Raw genomic sequence first — 26,454 nt, 5'->3', positions numbered from 1 at the left:
TGCTGAGTCAAATATGACTCATAGCAAGCCCATAAACAAAAGACCTGAAGCCATTTTGTCATTTCTCCAAGTTTCATAGAGTTTCCAGAGGCATTTGGTTTACGAAGTGGATACCATTCCTGCTTCCAAACCTGTCTTAAATTGAGAGTTCCACCAAACACTGTCCACCATAGGCAGGTGTTATGGCATTTGACCCCCACAATGGTACAAGGTTCAGTATCACAGAAAACTCAGATTGCCTCAGTACAGCAAATTGAAAGAAAAGTGCTATACAACTTAGGAGAATATTTCTCCAAAATATAATAACATGAGGCCAAAATATTTTTTCATTTAATCAACATTATATACAATGAACTTTAAAAAAGAATAGTTCCTCTCACCTTTAAAGAGTTCAGACTCTAGTGTGGCAAAAAAGACAAATAGTCAAATTCCACTCATAACTTTACCTTACTATTGTTGTTAAATGCTGGCAAGTCACTTGAGACTCATAGGAATCCTATGTGTCTATCTGAACCCTGCTCTATCTTGAGCCAGTTTCATTGTTTCAGACATACCTAACCCTATAACCCCAGTCACTAAGTCTATCAATCTCATCCAGGGTTTTTATCTCTCTTGCTGTTCCTTCACCATTCCAAGCACATATTAACAACTGTATTGCTGAACTATAGTACTTACAAGAGATTAGATAGTACATTTTTTAAATAATAAATATGTAACTCAATACATCAAAAGGATAAGTGTAATAAAATGTGTTAATGCTAACTATCATAATGAAATTGAAAAAATTTGAGTCCAAAAATTGGAAATTTTTATATATACAATCTCTCAGTTCAATATTGTTAATGTAACTCTTAAAATTATTATGAACATGATATAGAAAAATTCACAAATATTCCAATCAAAGTTGAGGAAAAACAAAATACAAAGTTGAATGTCCAAATTATAATACTGAGAAGAATGAGAATCCCAGAATAATTTAACAGTTCTCCTGAGAAAGCTAAACATAGATCAAGAAGCAGTTGTTTGAACAGAACAAGGCAACATTGTATGGTTTACAGTCAGGAGAGGTATGAATCTGGGTTGTATCTTTTCCCTATTCCTACTCAGTCTACATGCTGAACAAATTGTTCAAGAAACTAGAATATCTGAAGAAGAATGTAACATCAGGATTAGAGGAAGATTCATCAACTATTTGCATTATGCAGATGACATAACCATGCTTACAAAAAGTATTTACTTATTGAAGAGGAAAGAGTACAGCCTTCAAATAAGTGTTACATCTCAACATTATGAAAACAAAAATCCTCACCACTGGACCAATAGACAACAATGCCATGACTGATGGAAGACAAAAATTAAAGTCATGAATGATAACTTTTATTGGGATCTACAGCCAACACCCATGGTAACAGCAGTCCTAAAGTCAAAGAAATGTTACATTGGGAAAATCTGCTGTCAAGAAACTTTCCAAAGTGGTAAAGGGCAAAGATGTCACTTTTAAAATTAAGGTCCATCAGATCCAAGCCATGATATTTTCAATTATGCGTCTGAAAGTAGGACAATGAATAAGGATGATGGAAGAACTTTGAAATGTTGTGTTGATGAAGAGTATTGAGTATTCCAGGGACTGCTCAAAAACCAAGCAGGTCTGTCTTGGAAGAAGTACAACTGGTGTTCCGCAGAGATCAGATGGTAAAACTTCATCTCACAGATTTTGGGCATGTGAGGAGACAATTCTTTAAAAAAGACATCATTCTGGGAAAGGTAGAAGGTCAGAAAAGAAAAGAAAACCCATGAAAAGATAGACTGACACAAAGACTGTAACAATGAGTTCGATTGTTCCAGAAATCATGAGGCTGACACACGATAAGGCAAGATTCAGATATGTTTGTGGGGTTGGTTACTATGAATTGTAGCAGACTCGACAGCACGTTACAAGAGAACAGCAACCAGATAGACAAGGCCCCCATAAATCTCTAAAGAACCACCTCGAAGAGGAAAAAGGTTATACCTTCTTTGCTATTTCTTAAAGCCTAAACCACTGTATGCTTTCAAAACATGTTTTTTAATTAATTAACTATTCCTAAAGCTTCATATAAATTAATGTAAAGGGCATATATTTTTTAGAAGAGAACATAATTCCAGTTTCATATAAGGAACTATGTACAAAAAGAAAGAAATAGCTGTGTAATTCAGAAAAATTAACCATTCAATAAAATCTTTTTTTAGAAGTCTATAAACTTAATGAGGTTTAAAAATGTTTCTTGCACATTATTCCCCACCCCTGAGAGATTGTTGCTGTGATTGTTCTTGATAGCCTTCAAGTCAAGCACAACTCAGCAACCCTATGAACAAAAGGCCTGAAGACTTTCTATTACGATCAATATTTATCAAAGTTCATAGATTATAGGAAAAGAATGCAATCTTTTTAAGTCTATCTTGAAACCAAAAATGAACATTATTAAATGTTTGGTGGAGTCTTATTAATTTTCAATCAGTGTGTATTCATTTATTCTTGTTATATTTTTCCAAAGGGTATTCTGGACCATTGAAGGAAATTCCTCCTGAAAGATTCAACACCACAGCTGTCCCTAAATACTATCAGTCTCCCTGGGAACAGGCCATAAGCAGTGACCCAGAACTTTTAGAGGCTTTATACCCGAAACTTTTCATTCCTGAAGGAAAAGCAGAATTGCCTGATTACAGGAGCTTTAACAGGTAATTTGAGTACCCAGGGTGATACTGTTGGCATGCAAAACTGGTTTTTCTGTCATTACAAAGAAGAAAATCCACTGGTCAAATATTTTCTTTTTTACTGAAAAGACTCTAAATGACAATAGAAAATTATTCATTAATATAGGCAGATTGAATTTTCTAATGTTATTAACATAACCAACTTTAGGAATATAGAGAGAATTCTGATGGTGTAGTCTCCAACAAGTTATACTGTTAACCAAAAGGCCAGGTGGTTCAAATCCACCAGTGACTCTGAGAGAAAATGTTGGGAAATCTCCTTCCGTTGTGATTTACAGCCTTAGAAAAGCAATGAAAGGTCACAATGAGTGAAAACCTAATTCTTTACTGTCAATGAGTTAGCGAGTAGGAATATATAATTTTGGGCAAGTCACTTAACTTCCATTTATGTTAATTTTTTCATGTAAATAAGAGGTTGAACTAAATTTCATTATGTGATTAAATATCACTGAATGCAGCATTAAACTACATAGTAGAATAAATTATTTTAATTTCACTAAAACCATTACAATATTAGGAAGCTCTGTTGGCTTAATGAGGGAGCTCTGACAGCCTAGTAGTCAGGAGTTGTGCTGCCAACCCAAAGTATGTGGTTTGAATCCATCAGTTACTCTGTGGAAGAAAAATGATCCTCCCATGCGATTTACAACCTCTTAAAACCTACTGGAGGATCAGCTATGGATCAGTTCTAACTCAACCACACATAGTAGCAACAACATAACCTCTTAACCCATTCTTGTGCCTTATAAAATAATCAATATTATTGGTACTTTTCTTTTTATGAGCAGTATTAAATGTTAGAAATGTAATCTCCATTACCAACCAATCAGAATAAGCAGTAGATGTTCATTGTGAGTCTGAAAACAGGTTATCAGTCACTGCATAGAAGACAAAGAATAAAATTACTTAAGCCAAGATAATTTGTCTTCAGGCTGAATTCCAGAGGGATGGCAAACTAGTTAAACCAGCAGACCTGCCTCTTTCCAGTAGAGACATAAAATAATCACACAGAACAGTTACACATGGACAATCCAAGCACCCTGAAGTCTAGGGGAAATGTGCAAGTTCAAATTGAAGCTGAAAATTAAAACAAGTCCATGAGAATGAAAATATGGTCTTGACTTTATCCTATATGAACTTAAAAAGTATCTCAAGAACAAGTTTGGGGCACTGAAAACTAATGATTAAAGATCAGAGAAGCTGTAGGATGACGTCAAGATATTATCTATGAATAGAGCAAAAGGTCATTAAAAAGACAGAAGAGAGAGAAAAAACAAAAATGGATGTCAGAAGATACTCTAAATATTACATAAAAGCATCGAGAAATCCAAACAAAGGGAAGATTTGCCAAAATCAAATAGAAGATTTCAAGGGGCAGCTCGAGAAGACAAAGCAAAAAATTATAATCAAATGGGCAAAGACTTGAGTCAGAGAGTGAAAAGGGAAGAATTTGCTTGGTATCTCTCAAGCAGAAAGAACAGAAAACCAAATTTAAGACTCAGGTTGCAAAATTTAGAGATGCTAAGACAAAATTTTGAATGGTCAAGAAAGGATCAAAAGAAGATGTAACAAATTCATAGAATCATTATGCCAAAATATTGGTCAAAAAATGAAAAATTCCAGGAACTACTATATGAATAAGAGCCAATAGTAAAAAAGGAAGAGGTTCAAGCTGAACTGAAGGCATAGGCAAGAAATAATGCCCCAGAAATTGATATGATACCAATTGACATATTTCAACTGAGACAGTTCTGGATGTGCTCACCAGTTTATGCCAAAGAAGCTGGAAGACGGCTGACTGGCCAACTGACTGGTAGAGATCCATATTTGTTCCCATCCTGAAGAAAAATTATCCAACAGAATCTGGAAATTATTGAGCAATAACATTAATATCACATGCAAGCAAAAATTGCTGCAAACAACCCAAAAATATCTAAAGCAGTACACTGTTGGAGAATTGCCAGAAGTTCAAGTTGGATTTAGAAGAGGCAGTGGCACAAAGGATATCTCTCATTGCTGATGTTCATCTGTTTTCTATTGATATGCAGTTGACTGTGTAGATCATAAAAAATTATTACTAACACCGAGAAGAATATGAATCCCAGATCACTTAATGGTGCTCATGTGAAATCTATACCTAGATCAAGAAGCTGTAGTCCTAATAGAGCAAAGGAACACTGCATGATTTAAAGTCAGAAAGGATGTGCATTAGGAATGTATACTTTCTGTACCTATTTAATTCGTATCTTGAAGCTGGACTCTGAATAATTTGGTATCAAGATCAGAGATAAACTTATAACTACTTGCTTTATGAAGATGACACAATCTTACTTGCTGAAAATGAGATAGACTACAGCCTTCAATATGAATTATGTCTCAACATTAAGAAAACAAAACTCTTTATTACCCGGCCAATGAGCGATATCAAGATAGATGAAGAAAGAATTGACATTCTCACAGATTTCATCTTGTTTGTATCAAGAATCAACACCCTTGGTACCAGTAATCAGATCTGAAGTATTGCATTAGGTAAATCAGTTGTCAAATATTCCTCAAATTATTGAAGAGTAATGATATCACCCTAAAGATGAAAGTGTGCTTGATTCAGACCATGGTCTTTTCAATCACTTTCTATGCATCTGAGATCTGGACAATAAATAAGGTTGAGAGAAAAAGTGATAATTTTGAGTTGTGGTGCTGGAGAAAAAATATTGAATATCCCACAGATTTGCATAAGAATAATCAAATATATCTTGGAGAAAGTGCAGCCAGAGTGTTCCTTGGAGGCAGCGATGGTGAGATTCTTTCTCTCATACTTTGAGCACGTTGCTAGCAGAGGCTGTTTCCATGCTTGTAAAGATTAAGCGTCCGTGAAAGAGAGGAAAGAAGACCCCCAACAAGACTGACAGACACAGTGACTGCAGCAGTGGACTCAAGTGCTCAGAGATTATGAAGATGACACAGGATAGTACAGGGTTCAGGTTTGTTGCTCACAGAGTTGCTATGAGTCATACATGATTCTATAGCACCTAACAAGAGCAGCAGCAGCAGTGAAATCTTGGATGAATTCTTGGTAATCAGTACTGTGAACTGGCCTAGCAGAGGTATGAAGAACGAAAATCTTACAGGCACATAGGGGATCACCACAGAAAATGGTGGTCCTCTTCTCCCCACAAATGAATGTGCAAATGTCTTAGTGGACCTCCATATGAGCGAGAGAGATGCCTGGATGACCTGCCCCAGGAAAGAAAACCCTCCTCTTCAGAGCAAGCAGCCCAGCACCATCTTGAGCCTTGTGGGGAGACAACCAGAGCACAATAAAGCTGTCTTGAATTACATACACACAAGAAAGGGTAACACATCTGTATAGGGTGAGAACCTGATTTGTTGATTTTGATATAAAGAGTTGCCCCTTTCACAAAAACTATGCCCACTGACATCACCTGAGAGCTATGAGTTCGGATGTTGTTATTAGGTGTCCTCGAGTTGAGTATGCTTCAAAGTGACCCTGTGTACAACAGATCTAAACTCTGACCTATACTCTGCCATGTCCAATGCTGAGCCTCGTTAGGGGTTTTCCTCTCCTTTGCAGTCCCTCCACCTTTCCAAACGTGATATTCCTCTCCAAGGGATAATCATGATTCCATGGGATACTGACTAACTGACTTTAAAAGCCCAGGCCACACCCACTTCCAGAAGTAGACTCTTGTGACCTTGCCCTGTAGACCCACCCTACAGCTGACACCAGTCCTGTAACTTTGACTTCCCTTGTTGCCACACCTTAACGGTATACTGACAAGGGGATTTGCCTAGAAGCAAGGAGAACATAGAAAGTCAGTCTCACGAATTCAGGGCAAATGCTCAAAGATCCCCTCTGACAAGGAACAAAAGGAAAAACCTCAATGACCCCACCAGTGAGCAGGCTTGAGCACCTTCCTCACTGTGGATCTTACACAGTCCTGGACGACAGTGACCACACTCTCCAGTAAAACAAGAGTCAGTGTGCACATCAGCTAACCAGAGGTAGACTACAACCACCACAAACCACCCCCTAAAAATCTACACTGCACAGATAACAAACAGACAGACATAGACACGCAACTGCCACACAGACACACCAAGATGAAAGCTAAAAAAAAAAAAAATCAACAACAGCTCCACCTCAATGTCCCAAAAAGAAGCAGCAGGCAGCATCACACACCAAAGAAATAAAAAGCACTTCATCTAGGAAAAGAGACCAGAGCACAGAAGTAGTTAATATCCCAGATGCAAGAAGGCTAAAGGAATATCCCAAGGCATAATTCAGAGAAATAGTACTCAAGAAATTCCAAATGATGGAAGAAAGAGTTGAAACAACAAGCAAAGACATAGAAATAATAAAAAATATTATAAGACAAAACAGATAAAAAAAATAGGATACTAGAAGTCATAGAAAAACATGAAAATGTAATCCATAATAATAAGACAAACATTAGCTATCAACATGTGAAAAGGACAAAAAAAAGCAGAATGGAAGAAATGGAATACAGAATCGGAGAGAGAGAATACAAGACCTAGGAGGGAACCAACAAAAAAAGAACCATAAGAACTATGTGAGATGACATCAAGAGAAATAACATACATATAGCTGGAATAACATGAGCGGGAAGGCAGGTGGGAATTATAAAAACTTGTAGAAGAGGTACTAAAAGAAAACTTCCCAGGTATCATAAAAATGAGAACATAGACATCAAATAGCTATTGCAATTAACAATCTGGAGCAATACATGCATTACAAAGTGAACTGGGGGTGGGGAAAGGAAAATGTGTATCAAAGATTTAATAAAATCCCATCCTTTTTGTAATCTTTTACTAAAATCACAATTTTAACCAAAAACTACCAAGAAAGGGGTAAATAAAAAAAAAAATACACTTCATTCTTTTAATGTGAAGTTAGCACATAGGCATAATAGCACCAAGTTTGCCATCAACACAAAGCCTGGTAGTTCAAATCCACCAGATAGTCTGTGAGAGAAAAAACTATCTCCTTCTTCGCAGTTTATAGCTTTTGAAAAGAGCTGTAAAGTTAACTATGAGTCAGTTCTCTCTCAAGGGCACATAACAACATCAACAAATCTTAATTTAAATTTAAAGGAAATAGAAACTTTTCTCATTAGTTAAATAAGATATGTAACTTGACTCTCTTTCATACAATCTTGGAAGGCATTGAATAGCAACCTATTTTTCAAAGACTACTGTTTTTGAACCTTATTTATATTCTGTAGAAAACAGTTCTCTAGCAGTTGAAATCAACTTGGTGAAAAAGAACAATAGCTCCTTGGTAAATATAAAGAAAACAAAAATTATCAAACTGGATAGGGGGGAAACAGCTTAGCAAACCATCAGCAAAATAGATCTCGAAAGAAAAACATCAAAGTATATCATAGGTAGATTTTCCAAAGTCAAAGACAAATACAGAGTACTAAAAGCAGCTTGAGAAAAACAGAGTTACCTACAAAGGAGAATCAATTAGATTAAACTGACTTCTCAACATATACAAACGGCTGAAAGATAACAATTGTCAACTGAGAATCCTGTATCTAGCCAAAAGTGTCCATCAAATATGAAGGAGAGATTAAGTCATTCTCAGAAAAACAGGAACTAAAGGAATTAAAGAAAATAAGATCAACTTTATAAGATATAATAAAGAAAAGTCCTTCACACAGGTTTCGTACAGAAAAGTGGAGGGATCAAAGTAGTCAGCAACAAATAAAAAAAAAATAAATAACTATAAACTGTCTATAAGAAGTACATCTAAGAAATGAGGAGACAAAATAAAAAATCAAAAGGTGGGGGGGAGAAAAAACAACTTACTAAACTAGGAAAAACACCATAGAATATTAAAGACACAATAGAACAAGAGGATAAAACCTTAATTAATATGTATGCACCAAATGATAGAGCTACAAAATGCATAACAGACCTGAATAAAAATAGACAAACAACAATAGTAAGAGACTTCAACACACACTTTCACTGAAAGACAGAACAACTAGAAACTTAACAAAGATACAGAAGAACTAAACTACACAATTTACCAACTCAACCTTATAGACATATAAAGATTACACTACCAACAAAAACCCAATTTATGTTCTTCTCCAGCACACATGGAACATTCTCCAGAATGGATCATAAAAAAAAGCCTCAATAAATTAAAAGTTATTGCAATACTACAATGCTTCCTCTCAAACTACCATCCTATAAAATTAGAAATTAACAACAAGAGGATAAAGGAGAAAAAAAAATCCTCCATTAACATGGAAGTACCTTACTGGATCATTACTGGATTATAGAAGAAATTTTAAAAAAATGAAGTTTAAAAGTTTATTGAAGGGAGTTCTGGTGGCCTAGTGGCAAGAAGCTGCACTGAAATCCCAGAGGTATGCTGTTCAAATTCACCAGATGTTCTGCTGGAGAAGGAGGGGCAATCTCGTCCTGTACCAGTCAAATCCGATTTGATGGTACACACAAAACAATAACATTGGGGGGGGGGGCGTTTATTGAATCAAATGAGACTGAAACCAAATACATCAAAATCTCTGAGATACAGAAAAAAGCAGTTCTCAGAGGTCAGTTCATAGGAGTAAACGGACCCATAACAAAGGAAGTAAAAATTAAAACCAACTACTTACCATCTCCAACAAATAGAACAATAAAAGCACATAAACACTACACTCTCTAGAAGAAAGGCAATGATACAGATAAAAGTAGAAATAAATGGACTCGAAAACAGAAAAAAAAATCAACAAGACCAAGAATTGGTTCTTAACAACAATTTATCAATTGAAAGGAAATTTTCTTGTTTTGTCTTTCAGAAATACTAGAAATTACATGTCTGTATTAACTTTTATAGCTCAGCAAGCTGTCTCTAATTTGTGCTACTTCATAGTCTTTTGTTTCTTAGTTAGCATTAAGTCTGGTATTTCATGAACAGTATTGAAAGGGTAGATAAAATTTCAGAACTTCTGGTTTATGCACAACCATAAGCTACAGCTCCAAAAAAAAAGAAAATGTGCACTAATTAACATAAGAAAAGAATTGGTTCTTAGAAAGGGCCAATAACATTGACACACCTTTGGCAAATTTAACAAAAGAAAGACACACAAAACTCCAATAAACAGATGGGTAACATCACAATAGAACTCAAGTGCCCCTCAACAAATGAATGGATAGAGAGATTGTGGTACATTCACACAACGGAATATTACGCAGCATTAATAAACAATGCAGACCTTGAAAAATACTCCACAGATGGACAAATCTAGAGAACCTTATGCTGAGTCAAATAACTCAGTCACAAAAGAACAAATACAATAGAAATCCTCTATTAGAAAATTAGGAAACTTATGAGGGTGGGAAGAAACAGGGAAAGCATGAGTAGAATGAGAAGACAATGGCCACAGTAATGGATAAGAAAGAGAGGAAAATCAACCTGAAAAGAAAGGACATTATGTGTACTGCAATTAACAGCTTGGAACAGGACATGCATGACTGATCAAATGGTGATGGGGAGTGGAGAAGCAGTAAGGGGATGGGAGGGAAAATGCTGGGTCAGCTGAAATAGTGGGTGGGTGGGCAAGGTGAAAGGAAAGGTAAGTTACAGTGAGGATTTGATGAAATTGAAATAAATTGCATTGATCAATGATTAACTGTAATGAAACAAATGTTATAAAAACATAATGTTTGTGCTTGCTTCAGCAGCACATGGACTAAAATTGGACCAATACAGACAAGATTAGCATGGCCTCAAGGATGACACTCAAATTTGTGAAGTGTTCCATATTTAAAAAAACGAACAAACAAAACCAAAATGTGTATGAATGATTGAATGAAAAGCAATTTTTAGAAGGAATTTCTTTTCAGAATTAGAGAGGGATGCACGATAATTTTTCAGTAACATTCCAAACCTTACAGTGGAAATTTTCTGCTTCCATAACTTTGACTAAAATGTAAAACCATTCCAGAGATCTTACAATTTTTGCAAGTGATTTCTCATTTCAACTGCCTAAAATTTCTATTAATGGACTCTGTTTAATTTGTGTGCTGCGGGTATTAAAAATTCAAACAAACAGGATACAGCCTCAGTGGTGCCAAAGAAAAGAAAGCTGTGCTTTCCAAACAGCAATCTTTCATTACAGTCTTGGTGGGAGGTAGGGCTTGGGTGATAAAAAGAAAGGAAATATTTTCATTTCTAAGGAGATAAAATGACCCTCTAGCTGTGAGGGACGGGAAAAAATGAAGCTGGATATAATGGAGAGAAATAATCCACTAAATAACAAACCCAAATATTGGATTCTTCTTTGGTTTAATTTGGGGGTCGGGGGAGTACACATAGGATTAAAATCTACCATCTGCTCCTCGGGAGAAAGAGGAGCGATCTCCTCTTGTGTAATCAGCTATAAGTCAGTTTTGACTCCACAGCACATAATAACAATAAAAGTTATCTTTTGTGATTTTTTAAAAGGTATCTGTGATGAATAAGCCCTTGAATGTATGAGGTTAAATCATTCTATGCCCGGCCTCATTTCTGTCACTAAGAGCATACTTTTCTACTACCATTCTTTCCTCATTGTTTCTAACTTTTGCATTCCGGTCACCAATAATTATTAATGCTTTTTTTATTGCATCTTTGGTCAATTTAGGACTGCAAACATTTGTAAACATTTTCAGGCTTCATTTGGTTTATTGCCTCTGAAAATACAGTGGAAGTTTAGTTGTGGGTCGGTTCTTAACCACAATTGCTCTTGGAGCTTCCTTATTTATTGTCCAACTTCTTTAAGTCACGCCTTGACTCAGAGTCATCTTAGTGATAGTATTGCTTTCTAACTCTGTAAAGAGGTCTTCTGTAGCACATTTGACCAAGTATTATTTTTCACTGTTGCTTCAAAGGACTATGATTGGAGAGCCAAGTAAAATGAAATCCTTAACAACTTCAATCTCATTTATCATGATGTTGCTTCTTGGTCTTTAGAGGATTTTCTTTCTAGATGTTGAATAGTAATCCATCCTAAAGGCTGGAGTCTTTGGTCTTCATTAGTAAGTGCTCCACATTGATACTAGGAAGGGTGGAGAGTAGGCGAAGGAGAGGAAGAACCTCAACCAGGTGGATTGACACAGTGACTGCTGCAATGGGCGGGCTCTTGTGAGTCAGGAAGTGTGAGGATGGCATAGGATAGAAAAGGGTTCAAATCTTTTGTTCATAGGGTTGCTTTGAGTTGTACTCAACTCAACAGCACCTAAAAATAACAACCATGTTCTCTGCTATCAGCTAACAAGATTGTGTCAACTGCATATGGTAATTTATTAATGAATCTTCATCCTTTGCTGTATTTTTAATATAATCCAGTTTCCTCAGCTTAGAGCTAGAATATGTATGGTGAAAGAACATAACCTTGATTCATACTTCTATTTATTTTAAACCATGTAGTCCATAACTGATGACTGGACCTTTTCCTTCAGTATCATCAGTTCTTCATGATATGCTACTTCCTGAAATGATTGCATGTTGACCAGTTCTTTTTGGTACAATGACTATGTATTCATTTCATCTTATTTTGATACTTCCTACAATGTTCAACATTTTGCCAACAGAGCACTTCAGAACTGTAACTTGAGACTTAAATCTGTTCTTCACTTCTTTCCACTTGAGAAATGTTATGTTCGTCCCTTTTGATTTTCTAACTCCAAGTCTTTGCATATTTCAGTCAATACTTTTTATTTCCTTTGAAATCTTCTATTCAGCTAAATTACTCCATCATTTTTTCTTTTAATTTTAGCTACTCCATGTTCAAGAAAAAATTTCAGAGTCTTTTTTGACAGCCATTTTGGTCTTTCACTTCTTTCCTGACTTTTTATTGACTTTTTGCTTTCTTCATGTAATATGTCCTAGATGTTATCCCACAAGTCTATCTGGTCTTCAGTCATTAGTACTCAATGCATCAAATTCCTAAATTCAGGTGGAATATACTTCAGGTCATGCTTTGGCTCTTGTGGCGTTATAATTTTCTTCTGCTTTAACTTAAACTTACACATAAGCAATTGGGGTTTTTTTACACAATTGACCCTGGCCTTATTCTAACTATTGAAATTTAGTTTCACCATTATCTCTTTTCATAGTTGCTATGATTCCCACCTCTTAGGTCCATGTGTGTTATCATCAACCTTTAAAATTTGTCATTATATATATGCCACTTCCAAAATCTCAGTTTCAAGCAGAATACTCTTTAATAGATAAAGACGGAAATTGTCAATTGTTTCATTTTACTTTGATTCACAGTCAAGATCCATAGTACAGTAAGGAGAGGAGGAGATGTATAGCAATGGGAAACTCTGCTGTCAGGGATCTCTCCAAAGTCCTGAGGTATAATGCTGTAAGTTTAAAGACTAAAATGGACCTGATTCAAGCCACAGTTTTTCCAACTGCCTGCTATGCATCCGAGAGCCGAAAAGTGACTAAGAATGACAGGAAAATAATTGACGCTTTTAAGTTGTGGTGTTGGAGAAAAGTTCTGAATATCCCATGGACTGAAAAAACAAAAAACAAAAAACCCAAAAATAAAACCAGAAATGTCTTGGAGAAAGTGCAACCAGAATGTTTCTTGGAGACAAGGATAATGAAGCTTCATCTTACATATTTTGAACATGTTGTTACAAGAGGCTATTCCTTGGAAAGGGATACCATGATCAGTGAAGGAGAGGACGACCCTCAATGAGATGAACTGATACAGTGTCTATGGAAATGAACTTAAATATGTGAAGGATGGTAAGGAAGGCACAGGATAGGACAGAGTTCAGATCTATTGTTCATAGGGTTGCTTTATGTAGTACCTAACTTGGTATTTAACTTGAGATAGTTAACAGTTGTAGTTTTCTTGGCTCCACAGTCAACACTTTTGGTAACAGCAGCCAGGAAATCAAAAGACGAATTGCATTGGGAAAGTCGGTTGTGAGGGACCTCTCAAAAGTACTGAAGAGCAACGACGTTAGGCTGGAGACTAAGGTGTGCCTGATCCGGGCTATAGTCTTCACAATTATGTGCTATGCATTAGAGAGTTGGACAGTGAATAGGGTTGACAAAAAGAGAATTGATGCCTTTGAGCTCTGGTGCTGGAGAAGAGTGTTGAATATACCATGGACTGCTAGGAGAACAAACAGGTTTGTCCTATAAAAGGTGAAGCCAGAATGCTCCTTGGAGTCAAGGATTCTGAAGCTTCATCTGACAATTTTGGGGCATGCTGCAAGGAGGGACTGTTCCTTGGAGAGGGACATCATGTTTGGCAGAGTGGAGGGGCGGCGAAGGAGAGGAAGACCTTCGATGAGATGGATCGATTCTGTGAGTGGAGTGGTGGGAATATGTGCATTTGAGATGGCTAGGTTGGCACAGGATAGAACAGCATTTAGAGCTCTTGTACATAGGGTCACTATGAGTCGCAAATGACTCAATGACACATAACCACAACAAATACTTAACAACCACAACAACCATAACAACATTTTATATCTTTATTTTTAACTATTAGTTACTTCAATAATTCATTAGTTTAATTCACAAATCACTGTAAATCTATTGCCACAGAGTCAATTCTGACTCTGAGCAAAGTGATAGAACAGAGAGAAATTGCCTCATAGCATTTCTGAGTCTGCAGTAATTTTGGAAACAGGCTATAACTACGCCTTTCTCTCAAGAAATGGCTGGTACGTTCAAACTACCTCTCTTTCACTTATTTATCAGGCACTTTAACTACAAACCAGAATTCCTTTCCAGGTACTATGGTCATTTACCATTGTACATAACTTCCCTATAATTGATGTACTCAAATAGTAAAACTTCAATTCTGGTTGAATCCAGCTATCAACTAAAGAGCTTTATCTGAGAGCTGATTATAAGGAAAATTCACAGTATCATTGTCTCACTTTAAATTAATGGCTACAAATCTATGCACTATCAGGAAATCCAACAACATTCTCTAGCCAATTTTTTTTTTTTGGTCCAATTTCCTACAATACAATTTCATGCCTCCCTTTCTCTTCCCAAACATCTAATACCTCATTCCAGTTCTTACTCTCATTGCTGTTTTTCCGAGAATCTGGGAAAAAAATTGGAAGAAACATATTTCCTATTTCTGCCACCAAATAGAATTTCCCATTTTATTCCTAAAATCAATTCCTCTAATTATTTACTGATCGTCATTCCTTTTATCTAATCTAGAACATCTCAGTTATTCCCTACATTATGTTTCCTCTTACATTAATGGATTCCTAAAACCTGTTAAAATGTCTCTTATTCTAAAAACAAACAAAAATAAAAAAACAAAAACCACTCTTCTTTCAATTATCTTCCATTTCTATATTTTCTTCTGTTAACAATGCGGACAAAAGACATTTACATTTCCTAATGTCACATTATGTCTTGCATTCATTTCCATTGAGGCTGCATGCACCACTCAATTTACTCAAATTCTCAGCAATGTATGGCATGGTTTACCATTTCATCTTTCAAGAAACTTTTGTAATTTGACTTTAGAATATCAAACTCTAAAAATATTTACCATCGCTTGGTTTTCTCCAAACTCTAGGTGCTGGAGTGCTACTTTCTCTACTTTTACTCTTTCTGGGTTATGATGGTATACAGTTCCAAGGTTTTAAATAGCATCAACTTGTTGATGCTGCCAGTTATATTATCATCCTAACTCTTCCTCTGAATTTCAGTCTGTCCATCTGTCATTGCCTTTAAGACATCTAATAAGCATACACAACTTGCCATGTCTGAATTAAGCTCCTGATTTTTCCAATCTGCCTCATCTTTGAAATGGGCATCTTTATACTCCAAGTTGCTCGTATAAGCAAGTAGGATGTTTGCTTTTTGTGCCATACCATCAGCAAAGTCCTGTTTGCTTTATGTTTGGTGTAACTGCAACCACTGCCCTACATCTTCAGTATCATAACCTTCACCCAAACATAAGAATAGCTTATTTTAATTACTACATCAGCCTTCAAATTGGACTTTGTATTTTCACTATTGCTTTCACTATTGTGCTTTTATTATTCTCTATAAGGCAGTCAGAAGGTTATTCTGTGGTGGTATTTTTCTTTTTTAAATTAGTAAGATCACCTTTTTTTTCCTATAAGCTCATTTTATGTTTCAACTCAAGAAAGTGGTCTTCTAGTTTATCATTGATATAATTTTCTCTCTCGTGTTAAATAAGTAATAAATGAATGCATAAATGAAACCAGGCTCCAAAAGTTATGGTGGATCTTGAATGCCAAGATAAAGAAGTTGGACTTTATTCAGAAGACAAAGAAAAAATTTTGAAGTGGAGAAATAAAGGTGCAAAAGACAGAATTGTCTTCCTCTGAGAGTTAATAATTCATGATGATCCAAATAAAACGATATTCTTAAAAAAAGAAGCTCATGGTAGAAATTAATATTTCATGCTCACAAAGTGGCTGATATAAAACAATTGTTATATGAATGTGATACATAAAATACAGGTTGGGATAACTGAAAGAAGTCAAGGACATACCTTAAGCAGAAGAGGAATTGCATGTGAAAGCACAGAAACAAGAATTATTTGTGATCAGCTCAGGATACAGAGAAAAGATTAATTCACTCCAAAGCTAAACATCCGTTCAAATGGGGCTTTACTCTAATTTTTTTAAGAAATACACACTTGCCTCAGAAGTATAATAACTATACTAAACACAACAATATGATCACAAAATCATGCATGAAATTGTTCTCTGCCTCTTGGTAAATAAATTTTTAAAGTAATGGATATTTCTTTTTTTCTTCCTTTTCCATAGAGTCGCCACCCCTTTTGGAGGCTTTGAAAAAGCATCAAAAATGGTTAAATTCAAAGTTCCAGATTTTGAGCTACTGCTGCTAACAGATCCCAGGTTCATGGCCTTTGCTAATCCCCTTTCTAGCAGACGGTCCTTTAATAGGACTCCTAAAGGATGGATATCTGAGAATATTCCCATAGTAATAACAACCGAACCTACAGAGGATACCACTGTGCCAGAATCAGAAGACCTATGAAAAGGAAGTTCTGGTTGTTTATGTCACAAAACCTCTGACAGTAAAAAATAGAACAGTAAATAATTGCGGTTCCATTACTTTATTTACTGACAGAGCCACTCACACTCTATTCGTAGCAGTAATTTAAGAGCAATTTAACCATTTTCCTTCAACGCCATTTCATTTCAATCTCTGATGAATACTAATAAACAATTCAGAATCTTATTCTAAAAACTTTCGATTGATTTCTCTTCATTCATAATTTTTTGCCACCTGGCCTGGTCAAGAAAAAAATATTTCTAACTTTTCACTGTGGGGAAACAGAATAACAAACAACCTTTGTTTCAGTCAATCACTCATTGCTGTCAAATCCGAACTGACTTATAACTGACCTTCTTTTGGGTTTCTGAGGCTGTAAATTGCACAGGACGAAAGAAGAGAAGCTAGTGGTGGATTCAAATTACCATAGATGGACAACCTTTGTGTGACCCCCTACGGACTAGACCACCAGATCTCCCTTTGTTCCATTTTCTATGATATCATATGGCATATGTTATATTCCTTCACATGTTTTTCAAATGGAATCTAGAATAGAAATGCACTGTTCAACATGTAATCTCACTCATGTTTCTATCCAAGGAGGGAGAACTAGAAAAGATGATTTACAAACATCATAGAATGTCTGGATCAAGTCTTTTCATTAGTCATTCCGAGGATTTCTAAAGTGCTTTGTTGGCGTTTTTTTAAAAAATCATTAATTATTCCAGATGATGTTTTCCAGAGTTCAGTTGTGTTATTACATTCATTTAGTGTTAAATAGAATTTGTGGTTCAGTAGATAAGTACTTAGCTAACTAAGTTAATTTTAACTAAGTTAAAATTTGGTGGTTTCAACCTATCCACCCAGCAGCATCTCAATAAGCAAAATATCTTATGATCTGTTTCTGTATAAATTGCAATTTTGAAAACTTTATGGAGAAGAATGTTCTATTCTGTCATTTGGGTGCCTCTGGGTAAAACCCCAATCTGTCAGTATAGTATTAGGAAAGAGAATGACAGACAGTAACTGAAGGAATTTCATGCTACTACATATTTAGTGACTAACATGGACCCAGAATTCAAATTTCACAAATTAAGTTCTACTTAATAGACACCTCTTTAGAAAAATACTGTCCAATAGAACACATATAAAAAAATAAGTAATACGTGAGTGAGAGAGGAAGCATGCATTTAAAATGGTCAGTTTACTTTGCTGAATCTTTACAAACTAAACTAATCCAAAGTTAAAGATCTATCTAAGGTAACATAAGTGATTCAACTGATAATTAATTCATAACACTTCCTTCCTTTTAAAATATCTGTGATAGGTGTTTATACAAACAAAAAAAAACCTGATTAGGTAGCTCTGGTGGCCTGGTTGGCAAGAAGTTGCACTGCAATCCTTAAGACTTGTGGTTCAAATCCACCAAATGCTTTCCTGGAGAAGGAGGGTCAATTTCTTCCTGTGCCAGCAGGATCCTATTCAAAGAACCACAACAAGAAAAAAAAAGTCTGATTAATCCATAGGAAACTACTTATGAAATAAAGTTGAGAAGGTAGAAAGAGAGTATACAAGGGAACAGTTAGAATGCCAGGAAACAGCATTGCATATTTTCAAAGAAAAAAATAAATCTATTTATGCAGTATTCAAATTGGTGCTTATTTTAGTTTTACTCTAGACCTTTAAATGATAAATATTTAAACCACAAATGAAAAATGAAATCTCTAGAAAGTAATGGCAAAATTGTATATCCATACCTCCTATTGCACAGGAAAGGATCTCTGGTGGCACAATGCATAACATATTAAACTTTTAGCAGAAAGGTTTGCAGTTTGGAGAAAGATGGACTGTTGTCTCCTGTAAAGATTTGCATCATCAGAAACTGAATGGAGAGTTACTATGAGTTGGAATTGACGAGCTGATGGTGCTGTTAGGTCTAGATCTAGATATATTAACTGTAGAAAGGAGTCCTGGTGGTGGTGGTGATGTGTACCAAGTCAGAACTGACCCGTGGCTGACCTTCCAGCACAGCATGGGAGGAGATTGACCATCCTTCAGCAGAGCAGCTGGTGGATTCAAACCTCATGTCTTTGGGATTGCAACGCAGTTTTTTGCCACTAGGCCACCAGAGCTCCCTCTAGCAGTGCTTAAAACATCCGGCAGCTAGCCAAGATATCAGTGGTTCAGACCCACCAATGGCTCAATGGAACAAAAATGAGACTGTCTGAAGATTTATAGCCCTGGAAATCCTACTGGGCATCTTCATTTCTCCTACATGTCTTATGAGTGCAAACTGACTTCATGGCAGTAGGTTTGGTTTTGGTTTTATTATTATAAAAATAAATCTTAGTAATGCAGTGGTTAAAGCACAACTGTTTATTGCTGCATTGTTTGCAATAGCAAAATATGGATACAACCCAAGTGTCCATCAACAAACGCATGGATAGAGAAGCTGTGGTATATTCACACAATGGAATACTATGCAGCACTGAAAAACAAAGAACTCTTGAAATATTATACAAAATGGGTGACCCTGGAGGACATTTTGCTGAGTGAAAGATCTCAGTCACAAAAGGACAGATACTGCATAATGCCACTGTTATAAAACAGGACTGACATAAGTGTTGTGGGGAAATTAAGAAAAGAGGGTACAAACAATGCAAACTGCATTGAAATAGATGAGGAAAATAATTGTTTAAAAGGAATATATTATTAGGTATTATTTGCATGGCAACAGTCCAGAATAAGAGCTGCATAGCAAAGTGGACTGGGGTGGGGGGAAGAATTGTGCAACAGTGAATTTTTTTTTCAAAGAGAAAAGTAAACTGGGGGAAGGGGATTAGGGAGGAAAATGTGCAACAATCAATGAATGTAAATCCAAGTTCTCTATAAACTTTTGTTAAAAATCTCAGTTTAAATTTTTTTTTAAAAAAAAACACACCTGATCCCCTTCAATTGAAGACTGAAGATCTCACAACAACATGTCCAAAACTATGAGACTAAGTCTCTATTCTTGCTTCTAAGGAGCATTCTGACTATACTTCTGCAGACAGATTTGTCATTTTGGTTATTCTTTGGGAATACCATAATTCCTTTTCCAACTTTCACATGTATATGAAACCACTGAAAATACCATCAGTCAGAACAGGTACATCACAGTCTTTAAAATGATAACCTTGCTTTTTACTTCTTGCCAGTAGATTTACCCATTTCAGTACCTTGCTTGGTTGCGGATCCCGGTGAAATTAAATTCCATGACATCCCCCCCCCCGCAAATTTCTTCCATTTATATAGAAGAAATATAGAATAAAAGAGAGAGAAAGAGAAAGTTAAGAGGGATGAAAATAATCTTGACTGAGGGATTCATCATTTGACAGTACATTTGACAATTCTCGGCTGCCTTCATTGGGTTTTCAATGGTTCATTATTTCAGAAGCAGATGGTTAGTCTGGTTAGTCTTGATACGTAGTTTATCTTAGTCTCTGAACTCTGCTGAAACCAATCCGCCACGGGTATTTGAAATGCTGGTAGCATGGCTTCCAGCCTAACAGCAGTATGGAAATCACCAAAAAGGATAAGTAAGTAATGATTCAGTGCTTACTTATTTTAAAGAAATTATTCCCCAAATGTAGTGTTTAACATCTCAATTTTTACTAATTTTATTCTTTGACTGTGTGGATCACAACAAGCTGTGGCTGACTCTGAGAAGAATGGGAGTCCCAGAACATTTGATTGTGCTAATCGGAAACCTATACTTGGACCAAGAGGCAGTCGTCAGAACAGAGCAAGGAAACACTACATGGTTCAAAATCAAGAAGGTGGTCCGTCAGGGATATATTCTGTCTCCATACCTTTTCAATCTGTGTGCAGAACAGATCATCCAAGTCGCTGGGCTGTACGAAGAGGAATGTGGCATCAGGATTGGTGGAAGGGTCATCAACAACCTGCGTTATGCAAATGACATACCCCACTTGCTGAAACTGAGGAGGACCTGAAGCGCTTGCTGCAGAAGATCAAGGACTGCAGCCTTCTATATGGATTGAAGCTCAACATCAAGAAAACAAAGATTCTCACCACTGGGCCAATTGGCAGGATCAGTATGGATGGTGAAGAGATCGAGATAGTTAACAGTTGTAGCCAGGAAATCAAGAGATGAATTGCATTGGGAAAGTCAGCTGTGAGGGACCTCTCAAGAGTATACTGAAGAGCAACGATGTCAGGCTGGAGACTAAGGTGTGCCTGATCCGGGCTATAGTCTTCACAACTACGTGCTATGCATCAGAGGGCTGGACAGTGAATAGGTTTGATAGAAAGAGAATTGATGCCTTTGAGCTCTGGTGCTGGAGAAGAGTGTTGAACATATCATGGACTGCTAGGAGAACAAACAGGTTTGTCCAATAAAAGGTGAAGCCAGAATGCTCCTTGGAGTCAAGGATTCTGAAGCTTCGTCTGACATTCTTTGGGCATGTTGCAAGGATGGACTGGTCCTTGGAGAGGGACATCATGTTTGACAGAGTGGAGGGGCGGCGAAGGAGAGGAAGACCTTCGATGAGATGGATTGATTCTGTGACTAGAGCAGTGGGAATAAGTGCGTTTGACATGGCTAGGTTGGCACAGGATAGAACAGCATTTAGAGCTCTTGTACATAGGGTCACTATGAGTCGCAAACGACTCGATAGCACATAACAACAACAACATAAAAAATTTAAAATGGCAATAAGCTTTGCTGCAATCCTGAAGGCACGTGGTTTGAGGCTACCAGCTTCTCCACAAGAGAAGAATGGGCAATCTTCTCTGTGTGATTAACTGCCTTTGAATACCCGCTGGAGGGTCAGCTATCAGTCGGTTCCAACACTATGATACACAACAACATAATCTATTATATATTTTTATTAAACAGTTTTTTCCTTTATTGTTGTTGTTATGCACTAAAACAAAGGCTAACTTTCCAGGGCATTGTCAAAGGTAGTAACTTAATTGCATGTGAGATTGTCCATCTTTCTGTCATGGAGCAACCAGTGGATTTTAACTGCATGCCTTGGAATGGCAGTACAAGTCCTTACCACTAAGCCATCAGAGCGCCCCTGTTTCTTATTAGCATTATAAAATGAGTTGTTTTGAATGAAATTGAAATCTCATTATATTGTCTTGATCTTTCTCAATGAGTTATGTGTTCATTGTAATCGTCTACCAGCTATCAAAATAGAAGTCTACAATTAAACATGTTAGATGTATAATAGTACTTTCCAGTATTAAAAAGGGGGAAATCTTAAGATGTTATTTAAGATTGGGCAGAAAATTACAGAACAGCTTTCTGTGCACTTTGGTATTTTTTTTTCTCTTTTCTGGGAGTGATGGTTAATTTTAACTCAGCTGTCTGACACCTTTAGAAATGCCAAAATTTCACACTTGGGTTGCTAAGCATTTTGAAAAAATTTTGAATGGGTTCCCTTATGACCGGAAAATCAGTAAAATGTTTCCAAAGTCAGTAGAAATACAATCACTTCTTTAGAACAACAAAAAGACTATAGCAATTTTCATCCCTCGTCACTTGCATTCACATAGAAGAAACATAAGGAGAAATGGAAGAAAGAGTAAACACTAAATGAATGAAAATTAACATTGACTCAATAAAGGCCCTATACCCACTCTTTTATAAAGACTCTTTCTTTTAATATTATTTTATTCTTAGAATGATCCTATGAAGAAAATAACTATAAATAATCACCATTTAAGTGTGTGTGACTGTGCTATTGTTGTTGGGTGTTGTTAGGCCAATTTTGGAATTAAGGAAAGCATAGAAAATTAAATGAATGTGTTTAATTTTGGCATTATTGTTATTGCTATGTGCCATTGAATTGACTGTGACTCATAGTGATCCTATGAACCAGTGGATCTGAAACTTGTTCTATCCTGTCCCATCCTCACCATGTCTGATATAATTGAGTCCATTTCTAGTGTTGTTAGGTGCCATGGAGTTGAGTACAACTCTTAGTGACCCTGTAAAGAACAGATCTGAACCTGTGTCTATCTTGTGCCATCTTGACACTTCTTGACACACTAAAGCCCATTGTGGCTATAGCTGTGTAAATCCACCTGGTTCAGTGTCTTCCTCTCCTTGGCTGACCCTCCACCCTCCCCAGCATCATTTCCCTCTCCAAGAAATAGCCCCTTCTAGCAACATCAGAGTATGTGAGGTGAAGTCTCATCATCCTTGCCTCCAAAGAGCACTCTGGTTACACCTGTTCCAAGACATATTTATTTGTTCCTTTGGACATCCATGGGATATTCAGTACTCTTCTCCAACACCAAAACTCAAATGTATCAATTCTGCTTCTGTCATACCTACTCATTGTCCATCTCTCGGATAGATAGCAAGTGAGCTAAAAGACCATGACCTGAATCAGACACTCCTTAGTCCTCAAACTGACATCATTACTTCTCAATAATTTGGAGAGGTCTCAAACTGTAGACTTCCCCAGTGCAATATATCTCCTGATTTACTGCCTGCTGGTGCCAAGTGTGCTAACTGTGGATTTAAGTAAGATGAAGCTGTTGACACTTTCAAGCTCTTCTCCATCCACCATGATGTTGACTGTTATAGTCACCATGTAAGTCTACCTTATTGAAGATACTGACTGTCTCTTATACTGACCCTCTACCTTTCCAAGCATGATATCTGTCTCCAAGGACTGACCCCTCTTAATAACATATCCAAAATGTGAGATAAGAATTTTCACCATCTTTGCCTCCAAGAAGTATATTATTGCACTTTGTCCAAGACAAAAACTAGACAAGCATGAAAGTGCACTTGAATTAAATTTATCTTGTTTCCATTATGTACTGTATACTCTCTTAAATTATGTAGTTTAATTCATTTTGAAAAGAAAGTATGACATCACTAAACAATAAAGCTAAAAAGAAAATATGTACTGTAATATCACATTAAAATAGTGTCTTCAAATCAAAATTATTTCTACTTTTCAAAACTTTAGAGAAAAGTTTCTCAAATGTCTTTGTACAGTTAAAAAGACATCTGAGTCATTAAATTCTTTTACTTTATTTAAGCCAATTTCTTCTCATTATAGTTGTTGTTCTGTGCTGTGCTCTTGCAATTCACTGCAACCCTATGTACAAAAGCTCTGAACACTGCTCTATCTTGAGTCAACCTCATCATCTCTGACACACCTAGCCCCATTACCTGTGTCACTGAGTTAATCCACCTCATTGGTGAGTCTTCCTCTCTTGTGCTGTCCCTCCACCACCACCTCCCCAAGTACAACGTCCCCTTCCTAAGAACTGGTCCCTCCTTGCAACATGTCAAGAGTATGTCAGATGAGGCTTCAGAATTCTTTCCTCCAAGGAATAGCTTGGCTTCACCCTCTCCAGGACAAACCTGTTTGTTCTCCTAGCAGTGCCTGGTATGCATATTCAATACTCTTCTCCAGTACCACAGCTCAAATACATCAATCCTCCATTTATCATTCCCAGTCATTGTCCAACTTTGTGATGCATAGCAAGTAATCGTGAAGACCAGGGCTTGGATCAGGTGCACCTTGGTCTCCAGACTGACATCATTGTTCTTCAGTACTCTGGAGCGGTCCCTGACAACAGACTTTCCCAATGCAATTCATCTTCTGATTTCCTGGCTGCTGGTCCCAAGAATGTTGATTGTGGAGCCAAGCAAATAGAAGCTGTTAATAATTTCAATCACTTCACCATCCATCATGATGCTGCCCAATGGTGAGCATCTTTGTTTTCTTGATGTTGAGCTTCAATCCATATTGAAGGCTGCAGTCCTTGATCTTCTGCAGCAAGTGTTTCAGGTCTCCCTCAGTTGTAGTAAACAAGGTTGTGTCATCTGCATAACACAGAGTGTTGTGGGTCTTCCTCCAATCCTGATGCCACATTCCTCCTCATAGTCCCGAATGATCTGTTCTGCATATAGACTGAAAAAGTATGGAGACGGGACTCATCCCTGGCGTACGTGTTCTGATTTTGAACCATGCTGTGTTTCTTTACTCTGTACTGTTGACTGCCTCCTGGACCAAGTATAGATTTCACAAGATCAAGTGATCTGGGATTCCCATTCTTCTCCGTGTTAACCACAGTCTGTTGTGATCCACACAGTCAAGTGTTTTTGTATAGTCATTAAAACATGAACAGACATTCCTCTAGTAGCCCCTATTTTCAGCCAAAATCCATCTAACATTAGCTATGATATCCCTAGTACCACGGCCTCTTCTAAACACAATTGGCACTTCAGGCAGTTCTCTGTAGATGTGCTGTTCCAGTCATTTTTTAATAATTTTCAGCAGAATCTTTTTTGCATGTGATTTTTAATATTGTTCAATAATTTCTGCTCTGTCTCAGGTCACTTTTCTTTGGAATGGGAATACATATGAATCTCTTCCAGTCAGTTGGCCAGATGGTTGTCCTCCAGATTTCTTGCCATAGCTTGCTGAGCCCATCCAGGGCAGTATCTGTTTGTTGAAATATGTCAGTTGGTGTGCTGTTAATTCCTTGGGTCTGGCAGCTTGAACTTCTTCCTTCATCACTATGCATTCTTACTATTGTATATCTCTTACTGCAGTCACACAGGAGCCAACTCATAGCTGACCCTCTAGTAAGTTTCTCAGGCTGTAAAGCACATGGGAGGAGGAGATTGCTTCTCTTTCTCCCTTAAACTCACTGGTGGATTTGATCCTCCAGAGAAGCTCAGCCTCTGATGAGCTAACAGTACAACTTTCTACAGGCTTGGCCAGCACAGCTCTCTTGTATAATAGTGTAGGACTTATAATTAACTGGCTGCTTCAAAGTTATTAACTTGTTGGTGTGACTTGCTGTGGAGTTGGATACAGCTTAGAGCGACTCCATGTATGTAATGTTGAATTGCTCCATACCGTTAAGGCTGTGACTTTTCAGATGCTGATCACCCGGCTACTCTCTCAAGGAGCCTCTAGGTAGATTCTAACTGAAGACTGGCTAGCAGTCCAAAAACTTGGCCATAGAACCACCCAGGGATTTCATGTAATAACTTAAAAAAAACCCATCAAACTCATTGCCATTGGTTCTAACTCATAATGACCCTTCATGGGAGTTCCAGGGCAGAAAGAGACTGACAATCTAAAAGTGTAGGCAGCATGACTATAGCCAAGTGTGACTTCTACTAGCTCCACAGACGGGAATTATCCCTTATAAATAACATCCACAATACAAAATTAATTCCTATGAGGTAAAAATGATCCAGCATGCTCATGTACTTCCTTCTGTTAATTCCAACATCAATCTTACTGCTCTACTGGTTTGGAAATTCAATGCAATGACTACACAGACTTTACAGAACTAGTCTCCCAGTAACGGGATTTATTAGGGAAGTTAATAAGCTATTCAAGTGGGCGCTAGGGTACAATCTCTCAGTCCAGACAACTTCTCAACATGGTCACAGGCTGGTTAACCTTCAGCTTCACAGCCGAGGTCAGTGTCACAAAGCTTCCTCAGTCCTGCCAGTTATGATATCTTCTTACAAAACTCCTCCTGAAAATTTGGGTGACAGCCTCTAACTCTGTCTCTGGCTCCCTAGGACAGCAGTCTCAAGTCTC

General features: G+C 37.0%; 1 protein-coding gene across 1 annotated transcript in view; it reads left to right on the top strand.

Moving 5' to 3' along the window:
• MYOZ2 (myozenin 2) overlaps window positions 1–16,834 on the top strand; it is a 64,640-nt gene extending 47,806 nt beyond the window's left edge. The window contains exons 5-6 of the mRNA XM_006881061.1: window positions 2,535–2,718; window positions 16,600–16,834. Of these exons, the coding sequence (XP_006881123.1) occupies window positions 2,535–2,718; window positions 16,600–16,834 (419 nt within the window). The remainder of the gene's footprint in view (window positions 1–2,534; window positions 2,719–16,599) is intronic.
• Window positions 16,835–26,454: the final 9,620 nt, after the last annotated feature.

Source organism: Elephantulus edwardii, unplaced genomic scaffold (assembly GCF_000299155.1).
Source record: "Elephantulus edwardii isolate Elephantulus edwardi_28Jun2011 unplaced genomic scaffold, EleEdw1.0 scaffold00012, whole genome shotgun sequence".
Classification (NCBI taxonomy): Eukaryota; Metazoa; Chordata; class Mammalia; order Macroscelidea; family Macroscelididae; genus Elephantulus; species Elephantulus edwardii.
The sequence above is the reverse complement of the archived record's forward strand: the minus strand, read 5'-3'. Positions and strand labels throughout refer to the sequence as shown.